Genomic DNA, 14,507 nt, shown 5'->3' with positions numbered 1-14,507 from the left:
CTTCCTGAACGGATGAAGATTAAGACATATATTTTTAATACATGATCAATATGGGTATTTATTTTCCTTGGCTTCATATATGTTACAAGGGCTTTCTTTTCCTTTATTTTTCAGTGGAGGAAATGGGTGGGAGAGAACATGGATTTTTATTTGAAAAAAATTTAATTAAAAAAAAGCCAGTGGGTGATTTTTGGGAAAAATCATGCTTAACTATGTAGTGCTCATAATAAAGTGTTTACATACAGTGTTTCCTTCCCTCCCTCCCTACCTCCCCAACACCCAGGATGTAGAAAACTGAAGAAATTTAAAAAAATAGTGACTATACAGTGTTTTGATTTGTGTATCCTTTGAGAACTGGGTTAGAAATACAGGAAAATATTAACCATTTACAAGTCCTAGACAGTTAATCAGTGTACTTTTCTTCTTTTCAGAACATTCCATGCTTACCAATAATTAATAAGAAAATAAGAATCCTTGCCATTAAAGAGGAAAGAAGGCTCCATATTTTTCTTTTATTTATTTTTATCTTAAGGGATAAGAGGTGATGATAGAGACTGGATCGATGATTTCACTGGATAAGGTAGTAACGAATGGGGAGCACCCAGGTGAGAAACTCTCTCTACATGAAGGGTGGCACTTTTTCTGAAACTAACAGTCACAGAGAAGGTCACACAGCCAGTATATATCTAAGGTAGAACCTGAACACAGGCTTTCCTGACTCTACTACTGTAAGCTTCAAACGGCACAGCATAAAAGCAGATAAATCCTATTATCAGCTAAATTTACTTTTCCCATTTTACGTGTTTCTTGGGGCTTAAAAACAAACAAGTGAAACACATGACTTATTACACTTAGGGGATTATTTTCCTTAAAAGTTTATTCTAAATCATCATTTTCTATGAACTATTTAATGTTTCAAAGTTATTCAGTAATAAAACCCAGTATAGGTAAAGTTTTTTTTTAAAGATGTTCTCCAAATTTAATAACACAATCACAAGTACTGTCTTTACTTATTTGCTCTTCTCCTTTATGACCAAATTGCTCCACAAGTTCCCACATGGCAGTGAATTTGTGCTCTCATTCCTCTAGGTTTTAATGGCAACACTTCATACTGTAAAAATCTGGCTAACACTGAATTTAAAATATAAAATCAAGAATAGAAGATTCAGTGTATGAAAGCATAACTGGCCCTGTGATTTGTTGGTATTCTTAATCTTAAAGGAACCTCAGAAGTATGTGAGGGTAGGCAGGGCCAATATAATAAAAATGATAATTTTATCTAAACTAATTTATATATTCAATGCCACCCCAATTACATTATCAAAATATTTTACCAAGTTAGAAAAAATAATAACAAAATTCATTTGGAAGAACTAAACGTCAATATCAAAGGAAAAATATAAATGAATGAGGTTTAGCAGTACCAGATCTTAAACAATAAGACAGTAATTATCAAAACTATCTGATCCTGACTAAGAAATATAAAGGTATAACAGGAGAAAAGAGTAGACATACAATTTATAGCAGCAATGACTATAGTAATCGTGTTTGACAAGTATAAAGACTTAAGTTTTAGGTAAAAATTATTGGGAAAGCTGGAAAGCAGTATGGCAGAAACTGGCTATAGACCACTATCTTATACCATTTACCAAGATAAAGTCAAAATGAATACATGACCTAGATATAAAGAGAGGCATTACAAGAAAACTTGAAGAACATGAAACATGTTACCTATCAGACTTATGGATAGGTGAACAATTTATGAATAAGCAAGAGATAAAGAGAAGTGTGAAGTATAAATGGATAATTTAGATTATATTAAGTAAAAAGTTTTTGTACAAATAAAACAAATGTAGCAAAGATCAAAACAAAAGCAGAAAATTGGGGGGAAAATTTATAGACTGTGATTCAGAAAAAGGTCTATCTCAAATACATATTAAAAAAAAACTTTGTCAAATCTGTAAGAATATGAGTCATTCCCCAACTGTCAAAGATATGAACAGTGAAGAAATAAAAACAATTTATCACCATACGAAAAAATTCTCTAAATCATTATTGATTAGAGAAATGCAAATTAAAACAACCATGAGATAGTGTTTTACACCTATCAGATTGGCTAAAATGACCGAAGGGGAAAATGACAAATGTTGGAGAGGATGTGGAAAAATTGAGACACTGATTCACTCTGTTGGTGGAATTGTAAACTGATCCAACCATTTTGAAGAGCAATCTGGAATTATGCCCAAAGAGTTATAAAACTGTCTATACTTTTTGACCCAGCAATACTACTACTAGGTCTGTTTCCAAAGATGATTAGGGAAAAAGGAAAAGAATCTATACGTTCTAAAATATAGCAGCAGCTGTCTTTGTGGTGGTGAAGAAACTAGAGGGATGCCCATCAATTGGGGAATGGCTAAAGAAGTTGTAGTATATGATTGTGATGGAATACTGCTGTGCTATAAGAAATGATAAGCTTAATGATTTTAGAAAAACATAAACAGACTTGCACAAACTAATGAAAAGCAAAATGAGCAGAACCACATTGTTTGTATAAAGTAACCACAATATTGTTTTAAGAACAACTTTGAACAACTAAGTATTTTTGACTATTATAAATACCCAGAGAAAGAACTGATAAATAGAAGTACATACAGAATGATTTTACACACACACACACACACACACACACACACATTTGGTACCTATCTCTAGGGCAGGGGAGGGAGAGGGAAGATGAAAAAAAAAGAAAAAAGTAACATGATAACTTTATTATATATTTAAAAGGAATAACAAGTTGTACATAATAGATTTGCAGTTTCATGTGCAATCTTTTTTTTTCTTCTATTCTACTATGTTATGGAAATGCTTGTTTTATTTTTTAAGTTCAGAATAAAATAAAATAAATTTTATACATGAGGAAGCTAAGACCAAGAGAGTTGGGCCCAGAGAATGACTTGTCCAAGGTCACAGAGGTAGTGAACAGCTGGTATTTGAAACCAGGTCCTCCAACTTCAAATCTAGTATTTCTTCCCTTGCATAACACTGCTTCAGATGATTTGTCTTCATCATTTTCCTTACAGAAATACATGAAAAACTATTATTTCCTGATGTAGCAATTACTGTAGTATTTCCTGATGTAGCAAATTTATCATACAAAGAGCCACCAAGGCAGATCACAATCTATCATTTAGTGGTTAAGTCCCAGGGAGTTGGCTGAAGCAATATGAATTAAATGACTTGCTCAGATCACACAGCAAGTATCAGAGATTAGGTCTGAATCCAGCTGTTGTTTTTTTTTTTTCTTCTGATTTCAAGCTCTTATTTACCACAGGACAAAATATATTTTCATTAGGGAAGAAAATGTGTACTAGGCTTAAAATGAGGAAATGTGTCTACGTTTGTGTTCTGTCATTTACTAACTATGTGGCTTTAAGGCTCTGAAAAATGAAGTGATTTGCTCAGTTACTTTATCTGTAAAATAAGGATATGATTCAATTCAAATCAATAGGCATTTATAAAGCACCTTCTATGTGTTAGACACTATGCTAGGAATACAAAAGCAAAAATATAAAGTACTCACCCCCAAAGGGTTTACATTCTGCTAGTACATTATATAAAATACAAGCAAATACAAAATAATTAGGGGAGTAAGTCTGCTAACAACTGGTGAATGGTAAGATGAGGAGAGAGCAGTAGAAGAGGTATGCAGGAGGTAGAATTTATTCTTAAGTATAATGGTAAGAAGGAAAAGCACTCCATGTCTCCTGCATGAAGGGAGGAGATAGAATGACATCTATAAGAAACAGCAAGTGGTAGAGAAGTGGTTGGTAGTGGTTACTAAATAGCTAGCAGGTATTATTCAACATCATAATCACAATAGGAAGAAAAATTTTCAGAATTCTTTTCTTATTACAGTAAAAGCACTTATCTTGCCTTTCCTGTCAAAGCATTATCCCACAACAGTAGGAACTACCATGTAGAATAGATGGATAGCTTACAAGTTATTTTTGTTTTTGCTAAAATGATAATAGATTTTTTAAAAAAAGGATCAAATGAGAATATACATTAAATACTTTATAAATTTTGAAAGCAAAACCTAAAAATCAAAGTATTATCCCACAATGATAATTGATAGGTAATTTTTTTTGCTAGGTAACATTTTCAAAGGATCAAATAAAAATATACCTACATGCTTTGTAAACATGTAAAGCAAAAGATAAATAACAACTATTATTACAATCTTTATTTCTGTGCATTCCACCTTCAGAGTAACATGAGATTTTTCTGACACCTTCAAAAGCTGTATCTTGCTAATGACTGACTTGTCATTGAGAACTGGAGTATAGGAATGATAATAAATTACAATATAAATTATAATAAATTATAATAAATTCATTAGTGATCTTATTAAAGGTAACATTTGAAAATTTTAGGTAATTGTTTTTTTTTAAAAGACAGAAATAAAGATCTAGACTAGTTTTTCCATACCTTATTAACCTTCCATTTTCCACATAATATTGCACCCGAAAGTGAATGATCATCGGAGGACCAAACTGGTCAATACCCTAAAATAAATATACATGCATATATGTCATCTGGATATATGCAGAACAAAGTAAGAAGAGCTTCAAAATAAGGAGCTTCAAAAATTGAAAATATCAAAAAATCACCTTATGTTATATGCTCAATAGTATGAATTGATGATTGTCAGTATGAAGTCAATTATCCTTTATGAACACCATGCACTATTAAGTCCAGAACATTAAAAAGTCAAAAAAAGTTATAAATTGCTATTCCTAACATATCACTTATCTCCAAAGTTAAAATCTGCTGTGATCTTCTCAAATCAATGTCCTTCAATGATATTTATAGTTTATTTTTTGTTACACTGACAGTTAACAAAAATTTCATTTATTAACGGAAATAGTAATAGACCAATTAGTAATAGATCAATAGTAATAGATTAGTAACAGGCCAATGATATTTAAATCATTTGGCATTTACAATTTTAAAATGATTCATTTCCATTTTTCATTCACAACTGCAGGAGGCCCTATTTTATTTTGTCTCTAATTTAGAACAGCTAAATTTGAAACAGTGAGTTAAATGAAAATAATTTGACTCATGGATATAATCTCACTTAAGTGATTTCTTATTGCCATACCTTGCTGGCTTCTTTCTTCCATTCTTTTGGACAGTATTTATAAAGTTTCTGTGATAACTCCATGTAAACATGTTCATTATCTGTATCAAAAAATTGAGGAGAAAGAGGGTAAAGAAAAAATGAGTATAATTTTAAAAAATTAAGATACAACATAATAATTGAAAACTAATTTCAAGGGACATGTTAATAATGTACCATAATTTCATATTATTCTAAAATATTTTAAAAGATATCTTAAGATGAAAACATTAATGAGATTTTGGATTTCTGTTTTATACAGGAGAAGACATTTTAGGAACACTGGTATAATGTACAGAACCTTTTGAGTTCTCCTTACTTTTCTTTTATATAAGTACAAACAGGTACATCAATAATTAAAGTGAATTTTAAAAACACATTTATATTACTATCTTCTGTTTCTTATACCATTACAATTAACCTGAATACCCCACCCACTCCCTTTCCCAGAGAGCCACCTCTTATAACAAATAGTATTTTTAGAGAAAAAAAAATCAGCACAACTGATCAATACATTGAAAAGGTCTGAAATTCTGTGCAATGCATAACATCTGTGGACCTCCTACCTCCATGAAATGATAGGATTAGGGGTGCCCTCTCCTATTTCTTCATTTGAGTTCTGCTGGATCTTTATAATTTTATTATATTAACATCTGATGTTTAAATATGTAGTTGTTTACTCCATTTACATTGCTGTAGTAACTAAGTAGAGTTTTCTTGGCTCTCCTTATTTCATGCTGCATCACTTCATGTAAATCTTTCATTGCTCTTTTATATTCATCATGAATCAGTTTCTGAATCAATTCATCAGATATCACAAATCCAATGGGCTGGCCATGTTGTTCAAATGCAAAACAGACGCTTGCCAAAAAGCTTTTTATGGAGAACTCACACAGGGCAAGTATTCACACAGTGGTTAGAAGAAGTGATACAAGGACACTGTCAAGTTCTCTCTTAAGAATTTTGGGGGGGGCGGAGCCAAGATGGCGGAAGGAAAGCAGTGACTTGCTAGAGCTCTCCCCCAAACCCCTCCAAATACCTACAAAAAATGGCTCTAAACAAATTCTAAAGCAGCAGAACCCACAAAAAAAGAGTAAAACAAATTTCCAGCCCAAGACAACTTGGATGGCTGATCTGAAAGGTATATTGTGCAGAGCTGGGGGAGGAGCACAGTTCGGTGTGGGCGCGCAGGCCTCAGTGACCCTGGAGCAGGCCTCAGAGGACTGAATCGTGGGCAGCTGTGGAAGTTTCCAGACTTCTCAACTCACAAACGCCAAAGACAACTTAGAAGGTCAATGGGAAAAGTCTGTTACTGGGGTGAGAGAAGAAGCTAGATCTCAGCCGTACCGAGGGCAGCGGCTGGTTTCTGAGCTTCCAGCCCACTGACTGAGGGGGAATGGAGTGGCTGATCAGCGGGGATCGCAAGGATCTCTTTGCCAGGGCTGAGGCAAGAATCTCTTGCTTTACCGGTGCTTGGATCTGGGTCACAGTTTTGAGGACTGGTCCTAGGGCGAGGAGGAGCACTGGCATGGTGGAGCTTGTTGCCGCGGTGGAGAGAAAACACCTCACCCCTTATCATACCACCTTGGAAGAACTGACACTTTTCAGGTCCCTAGAAGTATCTCTGAAAACAGCTGTACAAACCCCCGAAGCTTTGAACAGTACATTCTCCACATTGAAAACAGACTCTTACCTTAACAAAGAGTTTAAAACTCAAGTAATTGGTTGGGATCATGAGCAAGCAGCGCAAAAAGAGTCAGACTATATTATCTTACTTTGGTGACAAAGAAGATCAAAACATACAACCAGAAGAAGAAAACAAAGTCAAAGCTCCTACATCCAAAACTTCCAAGAAAAATATGAATCAGTCCCAGGCCTTGGAAGCACTCAAAAGGGATTTTGAGAAGCAGGTAAGAGAAGTAGAGGTAAAACTGGGAAGAGAAATGAAAGTGATGCAAGAAAATCATGAAAAGCAAGTTAACAGCTTGCTAAAGGAGACCCAAAAAAATACTTAATAAAATAACACCTTAAAAAATAGCCTAACCCAAATGGCAAAAGAGGTCCAAAAAGCCAATGAAGAAAAGAATGCCCTAAAGAGCAAAATTGGACAGAAGATTCCTAAAGAAAACACTTCCTTAAAAATTAGAATAGAGCAATTGGAAGCTAGTGACTTTATGAGAAATCAAGACACTGTAAAACAAATCCAAAAGAATGAAAAATTAGAAAACAATGTGAAATATCTCATTGGAAAAACAACTGACCTGGAAAATAGTCCAACAATCTATCTGAAAGCCATGATCAAAAAAAGGGCCCAGATATCATCTTTCAAGAAATTATCCAGGAAAACTGCCCTGATATTTTAGAACTAGAGGGCAAAATAGAAACTGAAAGAATCCACCGATCTCCTCCTGAAAGAGATCCCCAAACGAAAACTCCTAGGAATATTGTAGCCAAATTCCAGAGTTCCCAGGTCAAGAAGAAAATATTGCAAGCAGCCAGAAAGAAACAATTCAAGTATTGTGGAAACACAATCAGGCTAACACAAGATTTAGCAGCTTCTACATTAAGGGACCGCAGGGCATGGAATATAATATTCCGGAGGGCTAAGGAGATAGGATTACAACCAAGAATCACCTACCCAGCAAAAGCGAGTATAAATCTTCAGGGGAAAAAAATGTTCATTCAGTGAAACTGAGGACTTTCAAGCATTCTTGATGAAAAGACCAGAGCTGAATAGAAAATCTGACTTTCCAATACAAGACTCAAGTGGAAAATGAAGAGGTAAACAGGAACGAGAAATCGTAAGAGACTTATTAAGGTTGAACTGTTTACATTCCTGCATGGAAAGACGATACTTGTAACTCATGAGACCTTTGTCAGTATTAGGGTAGTTGGAGGGAAAAAATTATATGTATGTATATATATATATATAGAGAGAGAGAGATACATAGATGGATAGAGAGATAGAGAGATAGATAGATAGAGGGTACAGGGTGAGTTAAAGATGAAGGGGTCATATCTGGAGAATAAAATTAAGGGGTGAGAGAGGATTATAATAGAAGGAGAAAGGGAAAGGTAGAACGGGGTAAATTATCTCACCAAAAAAAAACAAAACAGAAAAGAAAAGGTTCTTACAGTAGAGGAGAACCGGGGCAAGGTGAGAGAAAATGAGTGAATCTTATTCTCATAGGATTTGACTTAAGGAGGGTATAACATACATACTCAATTGGGTACGGAAATCTGTCTTACTCTACAGGAAAATAGGAGAGGAAGGCGACAAGAGAGTAGGGGGATGATAGAGAGGAGGGCAGACTGGGAAAGGGGGTAATCAGAAACAAATACTTCTGAGGAGGGACAGGGTCAAAAGAAAGAATAGAATAAATGGGGGGGGGCAGGACAGGATTAAGGGAAATAATAGATGAAGTCTGAATGGATATTCAAGTAAACATTTTTAAAAATTTCTTTTTCTTGTTCTCCCTGACCTTTCATCTGTTTTCTTTCACATTACTAATATGGAAATAAATTTTGCATGACTGCATATGTATAACATATATCAAATTGTTTACCTTTTCAATGAGAGTGGAGAGAAGAGGGAAAGAATTTGAAACTCAAATTTTTAGAAAACCAAATGTTAAAATTTTTTTGTGTAATACAAAAAATATTAAAATTAATAAAGTCAGATAGAAAGGAAGGAAGAAAGAACTTGTTTTTGAATGATCAAATTTAACCACTATATGTCTTGGAGTATGTATTCTTGTTTTTTGTTTTTGCTTTTCTTGCAGATGATCTGAAGAAATTAAATTATTTCAATCAGTATTTCATTTTAAATGTTCAGAAATTCTAGGTAGTTCTTTTATATTATTTCCTATATTACAGTGTTAAGCTACCTGTTGTATTCTTCTGGGAGACCTATGATCCTTAGGTTTTCTATTAGCATCCTGTCTTGAAAATCAGTAGAGTTTGCTTACACAGACAGCATATTTTTTTTTAATGTTACTGGTTTTTGCTTCTTTTTTTCTTTGTTGTTCACTTTATATTTGCATTCCCAAATTACTATTGTCTCTTTTGTGTCCTTGGTGAGACCTGCCATCACAGATTCTATTTTTTTTTTAAATTTTGCCCATTCTATGTGCTATGCAGTCCATAAATTTTGCTTTCAAAATTCTCATTTCTTTTTTTTTTTTCAGCCAAAGACAAGGTTTATTAGAACATCCATCATATTGGGCAGACTCTTAAGGAGTCTGAACATTAGTCTAGATTTTAAGAATCTGAGCAGTGACTAGATTAAAAGAATCCCAGCAGTGGCTAGATTATAAGAATCTAAGCAGTGGCTAGATTATAAGAATCTAAGCACTGGCTAGATTTTAAGAATCTAAGCCCTCATTTCTCTTTTCAACCATTCAGGAAAAGCCTGTTGTGGTTATGTGTTCTCAAATTCCACAGGGTCCTCTGTTTCACCAAGTATTGAATCATTTCCTCTGTTTTGCAATATTTATTCCCAGATCCCTAAACTCCTTTACTAGATCTGGAAGACCATATTTCCTTGTAATGTTACTCTTTTTCCTATTGATTTATCTGTTTACGTTCCAGGTCTTGAGTTTCCCTCCTCCTGAGATATTTGGTAATTTAAGTCTCCCACCCCACACCTTTATTTTCCCTATGGCTTCACTTTCTGTCTCTGACTCCCCTCTGATGGTGAAACTAGATTTCAAAGCATCTCAGCCTCCTCCTCTAATGGGCAATCCATGGTTCACTGGACACAGCTCTACTCTAAGTCACTTTTGGGTGGTCAAAACCGACTCCAGCTGGATGCTCTGCTTTTCCCCTTCAGCCACTGCGGAGTAATGCTCAGTTTCCCCTTGTCTACCTATCATACATACAGTGTCCTGTTCTGTTTCCTATGTTCCTTAGCTGACCCAGCACTAACACTTCAGTGACCTGCAACATTTGTGTTGCAAGATTGTATACCTCAGTACCAATAGCTCTCATCCCTACTGCTAGTACAGAGTTGTTTGCTGCAGCACCACCAATTCAAAGCTTCACAGCACGATTGCTATGGGTTTGTGGCCCTCATCCGGCTTTTGCTCCTGAAGGGCTGTGGTCACACTGGCTAACTGCTGAAGCCTGGGCAAACTTCCACAGCCTGGAGCCAGAGTCTCTGTAGAACTGGAAAGAGGAAGGAGGGACCAAGGTATAGAAATGGGTTTTGTTGTAAGCCTATATAGGGTTCTTGGGTCTTACTGCTGGTAGCACAGGTGGGATGTTGAGTGAGCTCAGGGTCAGTGTCAAGTGTTGTTTTGTTTTTGTTTTTGTTTTTTTTAACTCTTTGTATGTCTTAGAAGAGGCCTGCACAACATACAGTCTGTGGGCGGCTTGTGGCCCACTAAAGGATTTCAGGCAGCCCACAAAAAATGTAGAGAATGTAAAATAAAGTAAAGATGTAACGAGTGCTTTGTCCATGCCCACTCAACCACCTTCCTTTTGTGTCTGTCACATAACTTGGTGGGTAGTTGCCACTGTGCACTCTCTCCTGTAGCAATCAACCATCGTCCATCTATCTCTGGTCTGAGAGGAGTGAAAGTCATTTCTTTTTGCTGTGTTTTTTGGTTGTTAATGGCATCAAAAAGGGACAAAGTGAGTGCAGCCAGGTGTCAACGCAGCTGATGCCTGCTATGCAATGAGTGGCAACAACACGAACTCTTCTTCCCCTCCCTCACTATGCTGCTGCTCTCCAAATTACATCAGTGTCTGGTGCTCTCTCTCTCTGAGGTCAGACACTCACTTCAGTATTTCTTTGTATGTGAGCAGTTGCTGTGGAGATTTTTTGGATCTAAAATTAAAGTTTTTGGGGTGACTTTGTAAAATGGGTAATAAAAAGAAACGGAAGATCGAATGAGAACCTAGAGGGTTTAATCCAGAGTGGACAAATAGATACTTGTTTACTTACATGAGAGACAAAATATTGTGCCTTGTTTGCCAAGAAGTAATAGCCATTCCAAAGGAATATAATCTTCATTGCTATTTTGAATCAAAACAATCTGACTTAAGCAGGTTGTACACCAACGAAAAACAAATTAAAGTGTCCAAATTGTTGAAAAATCTCAGTTGGGAACAATGGTTTTTCAAGAAAGTGAACTCAGAAAATGAAGTGGCTACTAAGGTTAGTTTTCAGATTTCTAAAGAAATTGCTGCTGCTGGGAAGTCTTTCACTAAAGGTGATTTCATAAATAAGTGTTTGCTGATTGCAGTTTCTGGATTATGTCTCAATAAAAAAAGTGTTTTTGAGAAATAGTTTAATCATTAATTATATCTTTACTTGGAAAGTGAGCCACTAAAATCCTGTCTGTGGCCCAAAGAAGTTTAGCCTATTTTAATTTTGGCTCTTACCTATTGCCAAGTTGTGTAGGTCTGGTTCTAGACTACGGACATAGCTGAAGTTGCTTTATCTTTGATGCATAATTTCTGTTTTGGAGACATGGGAATCAAAGAAAATGTCTAGTCCTCCACTCTTGTGCTGAAGAGCACAAAACTATTCCTAGGAAGGTCTATGTTTATAATATATAATATTAGCCGTTTATAATATTATGATACTGATATATAATAGTAATAATTATTATTATTTGAAAAAGTTTTCCACAATGGCTAAATGAATTCATAGTTCCCGCCAGACTACATTATTGTACCTGTCTTGCCTCAGCCTCTACAAGAATTGCCATTTTCTTCTTTTATCATCTTTGCCAATGTCGTAGGTAACTGTTCTTCAATCAGGAGATTGTTTTGCTGGATCTTTATTGAGATCATACCAACTTGTACATTTCCTAATGCTCTGTCTTTTGTTCTTCCTCCACTGGTTTACTTTGTGATCGCATCAACTTCCATGGATTCAAATATCACTTTTATGCAGATTCCTAGATCTATATGTCCAGCTCTAATCTTTCTTTTAAGATCCAGTCCCATAAATTCAACTGCCTATTGGACATCTTGAACTGGATGTCCTATAGGCTTCTCAAATTCAACATGTTCACAATAGCATCTTCCAACTTTTCTATTACTGACGAGGACACCGCCATCCTCCCAGTCATACAGGCTTGAAATCTTGGCATCATTCTTTACTTCTGACTCACATTCACCACCCATATTGATCTGTTGTGAAGTCTTGACATTTTCAGCTTCATAACATTTTATAGTCTCATAGCTACCATGCTGGTGCAGGCCCTCATCATCTCATGTCTTGACTCATGTTGATTTCACTGTCTCAAGTCTTCTCCCATTCTAATCCATCTTTCACTAAGCTAGCAAAGTGATTTTTCTAAAGTAAAGGGCTCCAGGGCTCTCCTTATCACCTCCTTAATCAATACTCCAGTGGTTCACTATTATCTCTAAAATAAAAAATTCTATTTGGCTTTTGAAGTCTTTCTCTAACCGATCCTTTCCTACCTTTCAAGTCTTCTTACACTCTGCCCTCCCTCCCCACCCCTCCACCATCTCCACATACTCTATGATGCAGCTACACTGGCCTTGTTCCTCAAACAAGATGCTTTCCTGACTGTGCCTTTTCATTGATTATATTTGGAATGCTTTCCTTCATTTCTTCCTCCTGATTTCAATGGCATACTTCAAGACTCAGCACAAATCCCACCTTCTTATGTAGCAAGCCTTCCCTGTCTCCCTGATTAGTATGTGAGCTCCTTGAGAGTTGGGACATTTTTTCACTTTTTTTTTTTTTTTGGATCTCCAGAACCTAGCATTGTACCTGGCACAAAATAAGAGCTTAATAAATAATTGCTGGCTAAGGTATAAACTCAGAGTGGGTTTCCATTTCTTTTATTAGTGATTTGGAGCATTTTTTTTCCACACAGTTGTTGATGGTTCAAAGTGTTTCATTTGAAAACTGCTTATTCATATTCTTTGACCACTTAACTGACTGGGGAATGGCTTCTAAACATCACTATTATAAGTACACATTCTTCTGTCCTCGTAACAAATTTCAGAAGAAAAGAGTATTCTGTTGGAAACCTTGAAAAAAACTGCCCATGGTTAGTTTTCATTTCATAAGCACAGGGACCACATTTTGTTCTTTGTACCCCTCATAGTATGTACTTAGAAGTGGTATTTGCCTTAGGCTTACAAGGAGGATGTTTTAGAACTACTATTCTTGTTATGACATTTGAGTAAATACCTTTATTTAAAATCTAATTGAGTTTACAGGCAGATTGTTAATGGGATTCATACTGGTGGAGGCCTGAAGTGGGCCATGGTCAGCCACAGGAAACCTGAGATTTCACTCTTTGAGGCTCCAAACCATGAGCAGGAATGCCAATTTGGGAGAGTATACCAAAGTGGATGCTACATATGCATTATCAAACTTGAGCCCCATAGCAACTCTAAGGTGAGTAATATAAGTACCATCGTGTTTTCCCACCCATTAAAAACAGATAAGAAAACTGAGGTTCAGAGTGGTTAGACTGATAGAATCATACCAATTTAAGATCTTGAAGGTTCCTTATAGATCACCTAATCCAATCCCCTCATTTCATAAGAAAACTGAAGTCCAGAGAGGGTTAGTGTCTTATCCCAGACCATGATGTTGGAGCCAATTTGCATATATCCATGTCTTATGATTCAAAATCACTGAATCAGACATATTTACTCTACATGTATCCATATGATAAACAATGAAGTATTTTTTAAAAAAAAAAAGTCTCAGCATGCTAATGGACAGCGTGAATTGGCAAAATTTTTCAAAGTAATTTCAAAATGGAAAGTCAATTGGGAATGACTCTAGGAAAGGACCAAGAATAATAAATATCCCTGGAGAAGTATACAAAAAGAAGATTGAACCCTCTGTTCTACTCTTCCACAAACACGTGCAATGGAATTTACATACTCCAATGATAATATATGCTATATAAATTACAAATGAAAAATTAGCCTTATATATCCAAAGTATGTTAGTATTGTCCAGCTGAGGAAAAAACCTAAAATATTTGAATAATGGTATAATTTGCTGTTATGCATGATTTAAAAAAACTTCAGAGAGAATAAAGGAATCTATTTCCTCTTGAGTATTTTTAAAAATAAAAATAAAATTAAACTATAAAAATTTTGTATTTACAGTTGTTGTTCAGTGGTTTTCAGTCATGTCTTACTCCTCATGACCCCATTTGGAGTTTTCTTGGGAAAGATACTGGTGTGGTTTGCCATTTTCTTTTCCAGCTCATTTTACAGATGAGGAAACTGAGGCAAACACGATTAAATGACTTGCCTATGGTCACACAGTTAGTAAGTGTCTGAGGCCAAATTTGAACTAAGGAAGACTAGTCTT

At 35.4% G+C, this 14,507-nt stretch overlaps 1 protein-coding gene across 3 annotated transcripts in view; it reads right to left on the bottom strand.

The window, feature by feature from the left end:
* The window catches only part of FRMD6 (FERM domain containing 6), a 131,999-nt gene that overhangs the window by 33,563 nt on the left and 83,929 nt on the right, over positions 1-14,507 (bottom strand). For all 3 annotated transcript variants that reach the window (XM_027841701.1, XM_027841698.1, XM_027841705.1), the window contains 2 exons: positions 5,165-5,244; positions 4,489-4,565 (listed from right to left, as the gene is read on the bottom strand). In XM_027841701.1, coding sequence (XP_027697502.1) covers positions 4,489-4,565; positions 5,165-5,244 — 157 coding nt within the window. The remainder of the gene's footprint in view (positions 1-4,488; positions 4,566-5,164; positions 5,245-14,507) is intronic.

The sequence above is a fragment of the Vombatus ursinus genome, unplaced genomic scaffold (assembly GCF_900497805.2).
Source record: "Vombatus ursinus unplaced genomic scaffold, bare-nosed wombat genome assembly UNPS02004746.1, whole genome shotgun sequence".
Classification (NCBI taxonomy): Eukaryota; Metazoa; Chordata; class Mammalia; order Diprotodontia; family Vombatidae; genus Vombatus; species Vombatus ursinus.
This window is presented reverse-complemented; position numbering and strand designations above follow the sequence as displayed.